The sequence below is a fragment of the Trematomus bernacchii genome, unplaced genomic scaffold (assembly GCF_902827165.1).
Source record: "Trematomus bernacchii unplaced genomic scaffold, fTreBer1.1, whole genome shotgun sequence".
Taxonomy (NCBI): Eukaryota; Metazoa; Chordata; class Actinopteri; order Perciformes; family Nototheniidae; genus Trematomus; species Trematomus bernacchii.
Window position 1 is genome coordinate 13,492,403 of NW_022987593.1, and position 17,023 is coordinate 13,509,425.

Below are 17,023 nucleotides of genomic sequence, written 5' to 3' on the forward strand. Positions count from 1 at the left end.
CGTTACTGTGTGTGTGTGTGTGTCTGTTTGTGTGTGTGTCTGTATTTGTGTATTGACAGCTGTGAGGGTGGGTGGAGTGTGTTATTCCTGAGTGTGTCACTGCTTCGAAGAGTCCCTTGTTTCCTATACAGATGTTTTATACGCCGCCAACAGACATGAACAATAACGTTGTTGTACGACTCTGTATTGGACTCTCTCCACTGAAAACATAACAAACGCATGTCTTTGTTCAACAGAGAATGTGATTTAACATGAGAATACAGACCAGATCTACGATCAGATAATCTGAATAAATCTGCAGGGATCAGAGTTGTTGAATTATGTACGATGGCCCAGAAGTGCATTAGAATAAAAACATTTCGCAATAGCTTTAAAGATGCAAGTTGATGAAAATGAGCACCTGCAGCAGTGAAAGAAGAAAGAGAAAAGCACAAAATAATACCCAAAAAAAATATGTGGTGTTACAAAAACACATCACCACGTAATGTTTTTTAAATACATTTCCTTGGTGAGAGTCTTTTTGTATTAGTTTTTTTAATGTCTTTCCTACTGTTTGACATTTTGAAACATTTGCTTATTTGTGTATTTGTTGATGACATGAAGTTGAAAGCCTAAAATATCAGCAACATTTAGATTTAGCTTTATTGGAACCAATAGTCCCAAACCACAAAAACACAGACTTAAAATAGACTCAAGTATGCGTCCATATGGTTTTTAGCAATACAGTGTATTAAGTTTTAAAATGTATTAAATGCATGAGGGAAACATTGAACAATAGTTTCAAATGGCTAAATAATTAATTTCTCTACAGTGTTTAACAGTTATCCTTCTTTTACAATCAACACATGTTGTTCCTATAATTTATAACTTTTCCAACATGTCTCCTTCTCGCCCTCAGAGGAGAACCGTCCTGTGGATCACTGTCAGAGAGGAACTCATGACTGTGACGCTCCTGATCGAGCATCCTGCAGCTACACCGGCGGCTCCGCCTTCCTCTGCTCCTGCCTGCCGGGATTTGTGGGCGACGGCCGGGTTTGTCGAGGTGAGTTCATCAGCAGCAGAGCACACACTGACGGCTTATTATGTATTTATTTCAACAAGGACCATTCAGACAAATACATTAATCTCAGAAAAGAGAAGACATTAATTATGCCAGATTTGAGCTAATAGCTCATTTCCATCTGCAGTCATTAGGCTCACTGTCAGTGTTATGACTTATGACTTCAGTATCAACTCAGATGTATGAAAATATGACTGATGCAGGCGGCGTTGGAGGTCAAAGCAACAGTTTTCATAATTAAAGCAGCAGAACAAATATTTGATTAGTTTGACTTGAAGGCTTCTTTTAAACTTTAACCTTGTCTGCAACTTGTATACATTTAAATCAAGAGAGTTCAGTCAAATAAAAAAAATACTTTATCTAGGGAAAACTCCCAATAGCTGTATCCAGGAACACTCTTGCATTCACACACATGATTTCAGTGTCAGAGTTCAGCGTCCTTCGGCAAAAAACTGCTCACCAAAAGAGTGACGAAATGTTTGTGGACTGACCCGCAGAACGAGCTATACAATATTTGGTTGCAGCTAAAAACTGGAGCCCCGCATCGTGAAGGGAGTGAAACACAACATGTTACTATCAAATTCAAAGCTTTATGGGAAAATGATCATAACGAGGTATTAAACAAACGTGTAGCCATTGTTTATGTTTGAACATGATGACAGATAAGCGGTTTCTCCTCAAGGATTGACAGAAGGACTAGCAGTAACATTAGGATATATATTTACAGGGTTACAGGATAAAGAAGTCCAGTTTCCTTTACCTCTGACTGCTGATTTCTCTTTCTGTCTTTTATACTGTCAGTCTGGTTGAATGATGTAAAAAAACAAACTCTTCATACAAAGTAATGTGTATGTAAAGAGGATTTTCTGCATCTTAAAGCATGAAACATCAGATGTATAGATTGGTATTTTGTGGCCGGAGAAAGAGACTTTCAGCCACAGGGGCCGGGGACATCAGAAAGCATTTTTCCACGTGAGCTTGCACAGTTTGAGTCTTTCTGTTTCTTTACTGTGACAAACTATAAGTCATTGCGTGGGCCCCTCGGACAGGAAATGTTTCCACCTCGACACAAAATGCAGAGCCTTGCCTTACAGCTGTGCAGCTCATCTCTTATATATACACACACACACACACACGCACACACGCACACGCACACGCACACACACTGTAGAGACTGAGCAGAAGAATGTGGAGAAAAAACAGCAGGACAAACTGTGCAGAATATTTCTCTTTTAACCCTTATGTTGTGTTGGGGTCTCCCCTGACCCGTTTCAAGTTAAAATTATATAATAACTACGCTCTAGTTTTTTGTATCGGAACAAGGCTTCATGATATCCTCCACAACAACTATATAAACTCTACAAAACGGATTTTGACAATTTTTGCCAAGTCTGAAGGTGGAGGTCAAATTTGGCCCAATCAAGATTCATCTTTGACTTTAGACACCCCCCCCCCCCCCCCTTCATCAACTGTAACAATAATTTTCCGCAACATGCACCTGGTCTCCCCTCCCTCTGCCCCCCTCCCCCCACGGGAACTCCACCTTTCTCAAAGAATATGTACACTAACACTTGAACCTGAACTCACACATGCACGTGTGCAATATGTGGTGTCATGTGTTTTGGGCCATAACATTAAGTTACAACAGGATTGTACAGTTATGAATGCATTATAAGTTAGTTATGATGTAGTTAAAACAATATTGGATGATAGTTATTTTTTGTGTGTGTTTTTGACTGAGATAAATCTAAATTGACCCGCGAACACCATGAACGGTAACAGCTTTTGAACACAACACAAGGGTTAACTAAGTCTTCACAAAGTCTGGTCAGTTCGCTGAGAGTTGGAGATGAAGTGGAGCTTAAAGATTATGATGCTGCAGGAAAGGGTTCATCCTCTGGAGAGTAGGGAAGAGATCATAACATGTGATGGTTATCTGCAACTTAATGCAGATTATGAGATGTATAAATGTCATCATTTTATCTTAGTAGTGCAAAACAGACCAAACAGAGCTAATAAAGTGGTTATTCCTAACAACACATATCATGTCTGCCTTCTGTTGCTCATTATTTAGCATCACAGGGGCACTTGGAGTCATATTTAATGTCTGCCATGATATGATGTTCAGACTAGAGACTGTATATATAAAGATAGAAGAGGCTTCTCCACACACTCCAACTTTACAAACCAAAATATCCTGGATGTGCGAGCTTCAGAACATTTGGAAAAGTGGCAGATAATGTTGAGACTGTGAGATGTGGTGGAAATTAATGTCCTAAAAAAGCTAATAACATGAGTAAGATTTCCAAAAACTTGACGACACGCATGCTTTAATTTATATGAAATATGTGACATTTTGACTCGTATTTCCTAGAAGCCGTTAGTGGAACTGCATCTTAAACCTCCTCCATCTTTGTTCCTCCTCTCTGTTCAGATGTAGACGAGTGTCAGCAGGACGTCTGCCACCGCGCTGCTTTCTGCTCCAACTCTCAGGGGTCCTTCGCCTGCCAGTGCCATCCGGGTTTCCACGGCGACGGCCTCCAGTGCAGTCCCACGTCTACAGGTAGGTGACTCACACACACACACACACACACACACACACACACACACACACACACACACACACACACACACACACACAGACACCCGTGTGTGTTAACAAGTCAGTCTATTACTTGATGGATGCCAAACGTATTACATATAGCGGTGTAGATTCTTGTTTGGATTGAGTTCATTTTCAGATTAGTCTGTTGATATCAGCGGGAATGTAAAGTAATGGCTGTTGGGAAAGAAGTATTCACTTCGCTGCAGAGTTTGCACGACAAAATGGTCTTCTTGTCGTCTTAAACATGCTCAAATGATCCCATACTTTGGATATCCTAAGCAACACAATTACCTTAATGAACAGGCAAAGCAAAGGCAGCGCCTCGATGGAGTTTATTTTGTATTCATTTATTGTGTGACTTATAGACTAATGGAAAATGTACTTTTTTAGCCAACTATCGTAGTCCACTATAAGGGGGCAGCGCTATAAAATGGTAACACTAAAGTAAAGTACAGATACCTCTGATTTGTACTTTAGAACAATACTTGCCTAATTGTCCTTAAGTTAAGTTCCACCAATGCTTACTGGGTTAAAACCTGAAGAAGCAGTGGTTTAGTCTTTGTGTAGTGTTTATAAAGATCTAACCCGTGTCTCCTGATTGAGAAAGAGCTCTCATAATAAAAGTATTTGTGTGTGTCAGTGTGTTTGGCCTCACGTGCAGACTGCAGTTGGTTCTCCAGACAGTTCAGAGAAAGTGGAAGCTGTGTAAACTCAGCAGAGTAAACATCCAGCTGAAGGTTGAGCAGGAAGACGAGCTGACGGAGGCTGGAGGATGTTGTTGATGTGACGAGAGAGTAAACAGATCTCATGTCAGACTCAACACACACACAGCTGAGGTGCAGATACATTCAGGGTTATAAAATAATAATATATTAAATGTCATCATGCTTCTCGTCCCAATGTCAGATGTCTTTGCGCTAAAGTGTCAGAGCTTATCCTCAAGTAAAAGTAGTAACACAACAGTGTAAAAATACTGTTTCAAGAAAGTATCCTGCTTTCAAAATGTTACCTAAGCCAGTAAGAACATTGAAAAAGAATATCCTGAAAGTACAAAAAGTAATCTACAGATGAGAGCAACACATCCAGTTACTTTCCCTGTACATTCGCTGTCACTTGACTGGCAGTAAATACAGATTTATGAGGTTTTCCCCAATCACATCAAACAATTCAGAAAACCGTGTTAGTTTGTATCTACAAGGAGTCCAATTACGATGGTCAGACAGGCAAACAACTAAACAATGACTCTGGAGATCGTTGATCAGGGTTGATTTATGGTTTCATTCCGTCTACGAGTGTTAGGCAGCAGGCTAACACTGAAACTAGGATTTATTTCCATGACTTGTCAGTGTTTTGTTTATGTCAATGCAGCGACTACATTCACTACTTTGACTTTTAACACTACAACTGTGTAATTGGGCAATTGACGTTAAACTCATTAGCATCATAATGTAGCTGTGATGAAGTGTTTCCCACAGACGTATTGACTCACAGACATTGATCACTCTTTTCGTCCTCTCTGTGGAGTCCTTTTTTTCTGTCCGTTTTTCTTAGAGGAAGTCAAGACAATTGTAACTTTGGATTTTGTTGTGGTTTGAGGGGCAATATACGACACGGCAGCTTTTAGGCATGAAGAAAGTCTTCTTTCCCGCTTAGCGTCGATGTCTTGTTTTCAACGGAAAGTGGGCGGGGCCGTATATTTGCCAGAAAGTGTCTTAGCGATGCTCTATTCTATTGGCTAGCGCTCCAACACATTGAACGTGATAGGCTAAGTTAGGACTGCTCGATTATGGCAAAAATCATAATCTCGATTATTTGGGTCAATAATTGATATCACGATTATTAAAAACGATTATCCATTTACTTTGAAAACATCAATTTAGTGGAGAAAAGACATTTGAACAGTATGTTTAATTTGAAAAAAAAATAAATAAATAATAATAATAAAAAAATAATCGTTTTATTTCAATTACGTTGTTTTCGTTATCGTTGCAAGCCATAATCGTAATTGCGATTCAAATACGATGAATTGAGCAGCCCTAGGCTAAGGAGCGGGACATCTCTAAGCGGTTGACCAATCACAACAAAGCCGGACAGCTAACCAATCAGAGCAGACTGGGCTCTGGTTTCAGACAGAGGGTGAAAAGAGGTGCTGCAGCACAGGCAGTATGAGAAAAATAAAGAGCTTTTTGAACATTAAAGCATGGAGACATGTAGAGACACTACATACTGATATACACCTGTAAACTATCGTGCATGCGGCCCCTTTAATGTCAAAAGACCTTATTCATCATATTTATCATTTATTGTCTGGCAACACATTAAATAACATTTCCCACTTTTATCAGAAGTGAATTACTAAAATTGCGACATAAGCAGCTGCTCTTGAAAGTGTCAGGTTTGTTTGTTGTTGTTGTTGTTTAGTGGTTTTGCGTGGTCCCAGAGCTGCAGACTGCTCCGTGATTCCAGCTGTCAGCAGCTGAGATAATTACAGCTCCATCCTCTGCTCTAACATTTTGTCATATTTTCGTCTTTTTTATGAGCGGCCGGGCTCTGAGAGGCATAATCTTTCTGTCCCGTCACAACGTGTCACAGCGTCTCTCTGAGGTTCCTTTGTCTGAACGTCTTTGATCTTATTCCCTTTCATAAGGCAGAGGTGGAGGATGTTATCTTATTCTGTACTCAAGTACAAACACTGATAAAACACTGTAAAATCCTGCAGGGAAAATAAAAGTTCAGTAAAAGCACAATCTGATGTCAATCTGATCTAATGTCTCATGTGACTGTTATACTATTATATATTATATCAGATTATAATTTCTTGGTTGAGGTGGAGCTCATTTTGAATTATTAACTAATAATACTTATTTGTATTATCTATTAACATGCTGATTATTTTTCTTAATAATCAAATGATGTTTTGGTTTGTACAAATATGTAAAAAAAATGTAAGGCAGATCTACACAGGGCACGAATTCATAAAAAATAGTACAATTATTTAAAGGAATTGTCAAATCTTCACACTTGAGAAGGAAGAACCATGAGACGTTTTTTTTTATATTAAAATCGAATTGTTTCTGATTCATTTCTTTCAATCGACTTTTGTTTCAACTTTACATTTTCATGTTTTGTGTAAGAAAAACCTGACTTTTTTAAAATCCTTTTACCTTTTAAATCAAACTTTGGAGCATTAAAAATACAATATTTCCCTCTCAGATGTCGGTAAGTAGAAGTAGAAAAGGTGGCATTTAAAGAAAATACTACAGTAAAGTACAAGTACTTCAAACGTGTCCTTAAGTGCAGTACTAGCGTTCATATACTTGGTTTAATTCCAGCTCTGCTCTGAAGGGTCTCCACATATTTGTGGTGTTTCTGCGCTGTGATTGTTGTTATCAGCGCGGCGCTGTGTCAGTCAGACGGCTGTTTTGACTCTCTGCGGTTCCTCGCTCAGACACCCTTGAGGATAAGAGTGTGCAGAGCGCCGGGCCTTCCAGATGTCACTGTGGTCCTGGATGTGACCGCAGAGATGAAGAATTTAGTCTTTATCTGCAGCTGCCACGTACTGCAGAACAACACTCAATAGAGATTTAGAAATCTGTGGAAAAACTGTATTTTGAATCAAGGACGGGTTGATATTTATTTATATTTTGTAGCATCTTTATACATTAACAGTACAGATATGTTTCTGTATTAGGTTGGGTGTAGACAAAGGTGGTAGAAGTACTCAGATCTTGTACTTGAGTAAAAGTAGAAGTACCAGAGTGTAGTAATACTCTGTTACAGTAAAAGTCCTGCAATCAAAACGTTACTCAAGTTAAAGTACAAAAGTATTAGCATAAAAATATAGTGAAAGTAGCGACAGTAAAAGTAGTCATTGTGCAGATTGGTCCATTTCAGAATAATATATATGATATGTTTTATAATGATTGATCATTAAAGTGTTATCAAAGCTGGTAAAGGTGCAGCTAGTTTGAATGTCTTTGTATACTGCAGGGTAGCTTGTGAAAAAATAATTAAAGTGACAATTTTGTAGACATTTTCCTTTACAATTAAAGAATATTTTAAGATTGTTTGTATGTATGTACACTACATCTATATCTCACTCTGCCTCTTATATTATTTCCCCCAGAGCGTGAGCAGACGGTGTGTGAGCGCCACAGAGAGAGCGCTCAGTCCTCCTCCTCCTCCTCCTCCGGCTCCGGGTTCCTCTCCTTCTTCCGCCCCCGGCCGGCTGTGGGTCAGTTCGTCCCTCAGTGCGACCTCCATGGAGCCTACGAGCCGACGCAGTGCCACAGCTCCATCGGGCAGTGCTGGTGTGTGGACGCCAGCGGGCAGGAGATCCCCAACACCCGCACCGGACCGGGGAACACCGCCCTGTGTGAGTCACCTCTGACCTCTGGAGAATCTGTTTTATATCATCATGTGCTTTAAAGGTCACCTATTATGCAAAATCCACTTATTCATGTCTTTTCTACATCAACATGTGTCCCCTCTGTGGAAAGAGATGTTCAGGAGAAAAGATTCTCTCTCTTTTTGTCCTGATCCATTTATATAAAAACCTGTCTGAAAATGAGCTGATCAGATTTTGGCCACTTTATGATGTCATAACGATGTTTTGGCTTGTGTAACCATTAGCCAATAGAGTGGTGCAGGGATGACGTATTTTTGTAGGCCGACCCGGAAATAAGCTGCTCATGGGTTCCCTCATCAAAAAAGCAACGGGGTTTCTCCATTGGATTTTGGAATATTGTAAAAAATAAGATCTGTGGAAAACGGACCTGTTTGATAAATGCACGTTTTGTTCAGCCGGATAATCTCCACATGTCTACCCTACTTTTATAATTTTCTAATCATAAATCTAATCGCCAGAAGCAAAATACTAACGTTATACTATAGTATAAACGAACTACAGCCGAGTACAACAGGGTCGCACGACTTCAACGTCACGCCAACTTTAGATCGATATTCAAAAATACAGATTCAAAATGGTAAAAGTTGAAGCGTTTGTTTGAACAGTTTTCAGGAGGCAGGTACTTGCTTTCAATCAGAACAGGGCAAACAAACTTAGCGGGAGTGTTTACGTGTTCGGCGTAATGACGTACAACGTCCTCCACAACTTCTGTAGTCCTATTCAGCCACTTGGTAACAACCATCGTTTTTCAGACACGTAAACTCTTCAGAAATCACCAGTGGGGTCACTGCTGATGGATTTAATGTCGTAGAACAAAACGTGATCCGTCTCTTCAATTTGTTTCAACCACAGACCTTATTTCGAGCTATTTTCCAAAAACGAGTTCAAAAAACCCGTTGACTCTGAGACGAGGGAAGCGGAAGTGGTAAAATGCTAACTCACTTCCGGGTTTTAGGACTCGTTCCTGCTCCACTCTTTTCACCTTACTCTGTGCTTCCACATTGCATCATTCTGATCCAACTTCTGGTTCAGAGCGGAAATGCTATTACTTTGCTTAGCGTCGCCAACTTAACTTAGCTTTACACATTAAAGGAATTTGCTTTGTTACACTGGTGCATACATAGACTCAGTAAGTAAAAAGCAGTATATATATATATAACTATTTTAAGATTTTAAAAAGAATGGGAAGAAATATTTTCACAAAATAAATCTTCACAAGAAAGGTAGTACAATATGAATTTGACATAAGATGCATTTAGTTGAAATACTTTTTCAAGCTGAAACGTAGCAATTGTGTTTCCAATCTGCTTTCAGTTTATACCAATAACGCATATTTTGGGAATTACGCCGGTGATGGGCTGGTTGGAGTTTATAAAGCACACGTCTATAATGTTTTTATTGAAACTATCACTGCCAGAAAGGTTAGCCCATGTCCACAAGTTTAACCATATGGTATTAAATAATAATTAATTGCATTTATTTTAGAACTTGTAATAGTGTAATACATCAATACTGTTGACAATAGTTTTTATTGTGTTTTGATTTCTTTACTTCTGTCCTTGTAAGCACCTGATCTGATCTGTGGTATGCAAAAATATCCCAAAGTTCTTTTCATGTGAATTTCCCCCCAAAAAAGAAAACCCGGTATTTCACAAACACATGAAAGTGATCCTCATTAAACTAAAACCTGCCCCCTGATCTCCCTCTCCTCTCAGGTATCGATCAGGGGGTGAATCCTCCTCCGGTGGGTCCGACCCCTCGTCCAGACGTCCACCCCGTGGCTCCGGGGACTCACCTGCTGTTCGCTCAGAGCGGGAAGATCGAGCGCGTTCCTCTGGACGGAAACAGCATCAAGATGGACGAGGCCAAACCTCTGCTGCACATCCCCGTAAGACCATCAGATTTATCTTCAGTGTTAGATTCCTCGTAAATATTTCCTTTGCCCTGAGGCGAAAACACAGAGTCCCACAGATTTTACATTCAATTATAAATCGTTAACTGGTGCTTTATCCTAAGCGAATTACATAAAGTAGATGAAATGCGAACATCAATCATCAGATATATGGCTCTAACTTTTCATTAAAATCCTCCAAACGTTGAGAATTTGAGGGGAAAGAAATCAAGGTCTTGAACGTTTTAAAAGTGCTTGAACTTGAAATATTTGTTTTAAATGTTCGATTTAACGTTGGTCAACAGGCTACGTATTGCTGTGTTATTGTTTAAGGCACCACATGCCTCAAGAAAGTATTGCAGTCTTTAACCTTTCATCTTTGTCTCAAACCATGCCATGTTAGGTTCTTGAATTTGGTCTGAAAAGTCTTTAAAATGTCTTGTTTTTATATGTAACTTGGTTTGGGAACCCTGTTGATAGATTTCCTTCCTGACAGGCTGCCATTGATTCAGATGTCAGCAGAGTAGCTTTTTGATTTTGACTTCACGATTCAGTCTGAGATTCAGGTCTGGATACCCATCTTTTTTGGCGTATTATGAAGATGTGTTTCCATTGTTTTTACGAAGCTTGGCTAACAGTTTCCCCCTGCTTCCAGTCTTTGTGCTAAGCTAGGCTAAACACTTCCTGGACCTCTCTCTGCTCAGGATGCTCAGAGAGAAAACGTATATACATCTTAAGTGTTGGGCTGTTACTTGAGCTTTGAGCAAAATCAAATCACATTAACGGATAATTCCATGAAAAATCTGATATTTTTTTCTAGTTCTTGCCACCATTTTTGTTAAGAATGGGTCAGATACAAAGAGAAATCAAAGTAAAGAGAAATATCCATGTTCCAAACCAGATTGAGCTTCCTATAGAGACAAAAAGCCACATTTTCTTGACTTTATGGAGTTTTTCTGATGACGTTATTCGGTCTTCATATTGAACAACGTACACACAGTGTCAGTGTTTCTCATGAACTTCTAAGCGTTCCTGGTTGCTGTGAAACAATCCTCTTATTGTTCTTAAACATGTCTCAGCGTCTCCTTTCTCCTCACTCATGAAGCCCGTAAGTCATCAGCGTTAATGTACTGCAGGCGAACACAAAGCTCTCCGTCAGCGGCGCATACTTTCTGTCATCTTCACACAAAAGGCTCTTTGAAAATGAAACTGCGGCTGAATGAAAGCGTCTGTCTGCTCCTGCGTTTCCTCTCAGGACCGAGTGGTGATCGCCCTGTCGTACGACTGCGTGGAGAAGATGGTTTACTGGACCGACATCACCGGGCCGTCCATCAGCAGGGCGCGTCTGAGCGGAGGAGGCATCATCCCTGTCGTCACCACAGGTACAGCAGACATCACAAAGTCACTTCTGCAGGGAGTATTGCTCATACTGTTCAAAAACAAGAATGAGTGTGAGTACAGTCATCTTTACATGGCTGAGTGACATGAAGAAGACCAATTTTACTCAATGTCCTAAGGTTCTTTTAAAACCTTTAGTGTGTTTTTTGACAGCAACGAGACAACATCTAGGAGATGTAGGAGAAGACATTTTAATAATTGTTTCTCACATCAAAAACACATTTTTAGAGTTAGTTTCTCTTAATTGTATTATATTTTTTAATATAACTATATATGTTTTTATTTACAAGACAAAAAAAAACAATTATATAAAAAAGAACCTGGAAGTTGCTGGATAAAAGTCATATATTTACAAAAAGAAATCCCTGAAGTTGTGTTTTTATTGTCAAAAACATTTATAAAAATTAGGGTTAGGGTTACCTGTAGGGATCAGATGATGCAATGCTTGTGTTCATAAAAAAGCATTTAAAAAAGATTTTACTCATCCTCTAAGTTAAGATTACTCTCAAATGTTGGATCAGAAGCCATTACCACTGTTAGTGATTCCCCCTCTTTGACTGAGGTCTGATCTGTGTGTCTTCCCGTGTTTCCTCAGATCTCCAGAGCCCTGAAGGCATCGCGGTGGATCACGTCTCGCGGCTCCTCTTCTGGACCGACTCCATGCGCGACACGGTGGAAGTTTCCAAACTGGACGGCAGCCAGCGGCGAGTTCTGTTCGACACGGACCTGATCAACCCGAGACCCATCGTGGTCAACCCGGCGTACGGGTGAGTGCTGCAGGAACAACAAGAAGAAACTAATCAGAATTTCAATAATAATGTGTATAGTGGATTGTCTTAAAGGGGACCTATCGTGCAAAATGCACTTGTTGATGTCTTTTATACATGAATACGTGTCCCCGGTGTGTCAGGGAACTCACAAAGTGTCAGGAAACAAAACCCCCTCTCTTTTCCTCCGTACCCAAATCTCTAAAAACGGGGCTACAACGGAGCTGATCCAGATTTGCGTCCGATATGACGTAATATCAGAAACAATGCGCGACATGTTTTGGACGTAATATGGTCTTTGTTTACATTAGCAAGCATCGCTAACACTCAGAGCTAACCTGTACTGGAGAGAGTATGTGTGAAGAAGCAGGAAATTAAAAAAGGAACTCACCTTGTGGTATAACCGGCAAGAGAAAAAGCCTTTGAGCTCCATACTGTTTCAGAAATAATCCTTGATGTGGTTTGGAACATGATATGGCATTTAATCACGGCAGAATTGAACTGTATCTGCCGGTAGAATTCTGAGCATGTTTGCAACTTATATATATCAATATTCCAATTACTTGTATATAGACTATTCTGCACTATTTCTATTTCTATCAAATTCTATTTTATTTTATTTACTTGCACTATTTTATCAGTTTTATTGTGTTGCACTGTTGGCGGATCCTGTGACCTAAGATTTTCATTTTCATAACTACACTGTAGCTATGTACAAATGACAAGAAAAGCCTTGAATCCTTGAATCCTTGAATCCTTGAATCCTTGAGTATTAGTTTTCCTCTGACTGGTGGTGTGCTGTTGCTTCAGGCGGCTGTACTGGGCAGACTGGAACAGAGACGGGCCCAAAATCGAGATGTCGAACATGGACGGGACGGATCGGACGGTCCTGGTGAAAGACGACCTGGGGCTTCCCAACGCTTTGACCTTTGACATCGAGCAACAGGAGCTGTGCTGGGCCGACGCAGGTGAGACTCACCTGAGGCATCATCACGTTGTTAGAAAACACAGAATCAGAATCAGGAACAGGTTTATTACCAGGTAGGTTGGCACGTACGAGGAATTTGACTTGATGTCGTGGTGGATACATGAATATATAAAAAAATAAAAGAAAGACAGATAGAAAACTATTTTAAGAAAACTATAATAACATAAGAAAATAAGAACAAATATAGTCAAATACAATTTTTAATAAAGCTGTATTTACATTGAAATAGAATGGAATCAAATATGTGCAGTAAAAAAAACAGATATTGTCAACATTGTGTGCATTAATGTAATGCATAGAGTCTGCGTTGTGGCTGAGGTAAAGATCAATCAGAACTGAGATCAGGTTAATTGTCATTGATTGATTGATTGATTGATTGGTGTACAGGGACTCGTAAATTGGAGTGTATGGATCCTCACCGGCGGCTGAGGAGGCAGATCGTCGAGGGGATCCAGTATCCCTTCTCCATGGTGTCCTTCGGAAAGAACCTTTATTACACCGACTGGAGGAGGTAACACACTCACATCAATATACTCAACTGTGTTCAGCCGCTTATAGAGAGGTGCAGGAATGAGTCCTTAACCTGGGAATGAGTCAGCATTTCAGAATTTCCGGGCTCCTTCTTCTCAAAGTCAATAGTTTTTTTGAAAGTTTTTGTGGTTAGAAGACTATATTAAAGTCTGTTGTTTACACAAGCTAAAGACATGTTCACGTTTTGTTCTACGACATAAAATATGTCAGCAAGTACCCCACTGGTGAATGCCCAAGGCTTCTATGCTTCATAGAGTGGTTGTTAACGATGGTCTTAATTAGACTACTAAACGTCATCACGCCAAACATTAGCCGCCTTTAGCTTAGCGTTGGCGACGTGAAGTCATGTCACCTATAGCCAACGTTAAAGGTGGGGTAGGTAAGTTTGAGAAACCGGCTCGAGATACACTTTTTGTTATATTCCATGGAATGCTCTTAACATCCTGATAGCAATGAATATCTGAAGTGCTTTGACAAAAAATCCATAAAAAAATGTCATCTGTGGAAGCTGTAATACTGTAAAAAGCACGACCAATCATTTTAGCCGGCCCGGCTAAAATAACTGGATGGCCTACCTGCCTGTCAGCCTTCCATCTGTGCACAAACTTATCTCGTGCCCTCATTGGTCATGTGCGCGTTCGTGTGTGTTGGAGGAGGGGCTCTGTAAGGAAGTGGCAGATTTGTTCCGGCTGTGTATTTTCAAATTCTAGCGCACTCGAGCTGGTTTCTCCAAAATTACCTACCCCACCTTTAAGTTTGACTCCTGCCAATTGCATTTATGCTTCATCAAGTATAAAATGGTGTTAATATGTGGAAATTGTCCTGCTGAAGAAAACGTGTAAGTATCATAAACATGGGTTTGCCACAATCCTATCTTCTGTAATAATTAAAAAGCCAACGGACAAATCCCAAAGCTTTTTGTTTAGGGAATCCTAACTTCAGCGTCGGCCTATAAAAATAAGTCATCCCTGCACCTCTCTAAAGTCAGTTGTGTTTAACGCTGTGTTACTGTGACCATCAAACACCAGTCTGTGGTCTGTGGTCAATCATTTTGTTTTGTTTGTGGTTCCAGAGAGGCGGTGGTCTCCGTGGACCGTTTCTCAGAGAAAGAGACCGAAGAGTTCCTGCCTCAGAAACGCTCTCGACCGTACGGCATCACCTCGACACCGACGCAGTGTCCACAAGGTACGGCTTCACTTTAATAACAAGATACAGAGTAGGTAGACCTGTCGGAGAAAACAAAGTAAAGGAACCAAGGTTATTAAACAGGACATAAGCAATCAGCTGTTTTGCAAAGATGCATGGAGGATTTTTGCTCTCTGGTTTCTGACAGAGCCTTTATTCTGCGAGCTAGGGGTTTAAAATACAAGAGCTACACATATTATATCATGTGAGGTACATATCGCCTTACATCTTCATTATCGTAATATCACATGTCTTTTCCTGGGGTCAAAGGCCACATTACGGGAAGGTAATGTCATTTTCTGAACTTAAGACTTTTCAACATGTTTTACCCACTTAGCCATTATATTGATTGATACATTTTATTTCGAACAAGTAAAATAAATAATTACAAAACAAAAAAATGTTGCAGTGCATAGTCATGTAAGAGAAATCAAAACAAAAAATGACATTTACAACAACAACAACAACAGCATTAGCAACATAAACAGTCCCACATCTAGTGTTCGAAAAGGAGTGAGAAGAAGTATAACTTATTTGATCTCACCCCCTTGTCCCTAAATGATTTATTTATAATCTATAATCTGCAATAATTATCATTATTATTAATTATTATTGTTATTATTATTATAACAAAGGTAGGGTAGGTAAGTTTGAGAAACCGGCTCGAGATCGCGAGAATTTGAAAATACACAACCGGAGAAAATCTGCCACTTCCTTACAGAGCCCCTCCTCCAACACACACGAACGCACACATGACCAATGAGGGCACGAGATAAGTTTGTGCACAGATGGAAGGCTGACAGGCAGGTAGGCCATCCAGTTATTTTAGCCGGGCCGGCTAAAATGATTGGTCGTACTTTTTACAGTATTACAGCTTCCACAGATGACATTTTTGTATGGATTTTTTGTCAAAGCATTTAAGATATTCATTGCTATCGGGATGTTAAGAGCATTCCATGGAATATAACAAAAAGTGTATCTCGAGCCGGTTTCTCAAACTTACCTACCCTACCTTTAATCTGCTTTACCTGTTGATTGACATATATACATATGTACATACACACACACACATATATACATATATGCACATATACATATACACACCTACATACTCACACATATACACATACACATAGTCAAATAATCACTACTTATATCGACATAACTAGTGATTATTTTTCACAGATCTTGTTATGTAAATAGTTTATGAAAGCACCATAGACCTATAATATAGTCGGAATATCAATGTTGAGTTTACTTGATCAGAAATATCATGATATTTGATTTTCTCCATATCACACAGCCATAATCTCTTTTTAAATATCATCATCATTGTTCCTCGAGATCTCCAGGGTATGAACTATTTATGGGTGAACCATGTTCTATGTATCTATATTTATATACGTCTCAGAGCATGCTGCACCTGAATGTCCTCTCTGTGGATCCAAAAACGTTTACCTTATCTTAAATCGAGCTAACTCAGTTATGTTTATATGAAGAGCAGCTCGGGGGAGTCCTGATCAGAGCCGTTTAGCACACTGTGAGTGCAGATGTACTCGCTGAGCGCAGTAATTGATTCCTGATGCATATAGTATGTGGATGGATATAGGCGTGGGAACTCCGGAGCAGTGACCTCAGGGGAAGCCAGATGTTAGCATGGAGACTCACAGCTGCTCCGAGCAGCGATGAGAAACACATCCTCCTCCACCTGCTGCAGCGCTGATGGGGTTTAACTGTCCCTCCACTTCCTAAAGCCTCGCTAAACATTTCTATTTGACTTGGCAGCATGTTCTCGGATCACTTTCTTTCTGTTGTGTTTTTACAGACTGCACCACAACCGGCCTTATCTGTTAAAGGGGCCCTATTTTGCTTTTAGGGGGGGTTTTACCATTCCAGATGTGTGTTATATAGGTTTTTAGTGCATGTAAATTACATTACATTACACTTGTATCCAAAGCGACTTACATACTCAATAGTATGCAATTTGGGGTGAAGTGTCTTGCCCAGGGACACAACGACATGCTGACTGCAGTGGGGTTTGAACCTGTGACCCCCTGATCCCAACACCAACGCACAACCCACTGCATCACACGCCTCCCTGTGTGTAATTGGTCTGGAAAGGGGGCTAAAAGGGAGTTTCCCCCGGCCTGAAACGCCTCAGTCAGACTCCTTTGTTTACTTTTGTAGCAT

At 40.0% G+C, this 17,023-nt stretch overlaps 1 protein-coding gene across 1 annotated transcript in view; it reads left to right on the plus strand.

Moving 5' to 3' along the window:
* LOC117481720 (nidogen-1-like) overlaps positions 1 to 17,023 on the plus strand; it is a 48,044-nt gene that overhangs the window by 26,682 nt on the left and 4,339 nt on the right. The window contains exons 11-19 of the mRNA XM_034129571.1: positions 899 to 1,042; positions 3,495 to 3,623; positions 7,792 to 8,040; positions 9,789 to 9,961; positions 11,220 to 11,346; positions 11,958 to 12,129; positions 12,940 to 13,097; positions 13,505 to 13,628; positions 14,721 to 14,833. Of these exons, the coding sequence (XP_033985462.1) occupies positions 899 to 1,042; positions 3,495 to 3,623; positions 7,792 to 8,040; positions 9,789 to 9,961; positions 11,220 to 11,346; positions 11,958 to 12,129; positions 12,940 to 13,097; positions 13,505 to 13,628; positions 14,721 to 14,833 (1,389 nt within the window). The remainder of the gene's footprint in view (positions 1 to 898; positions 1,043 to 3,494; positions 3,624 to 7,791; positions 8,041 to 9,788; positions 9,962 to 11,219; positions 11,347 to 11,957; positions 12,130 to 12,939; positions 13,098 to 13,504; positions 13,629 to 14,720; positions 14,834 to 17,023) is intronic.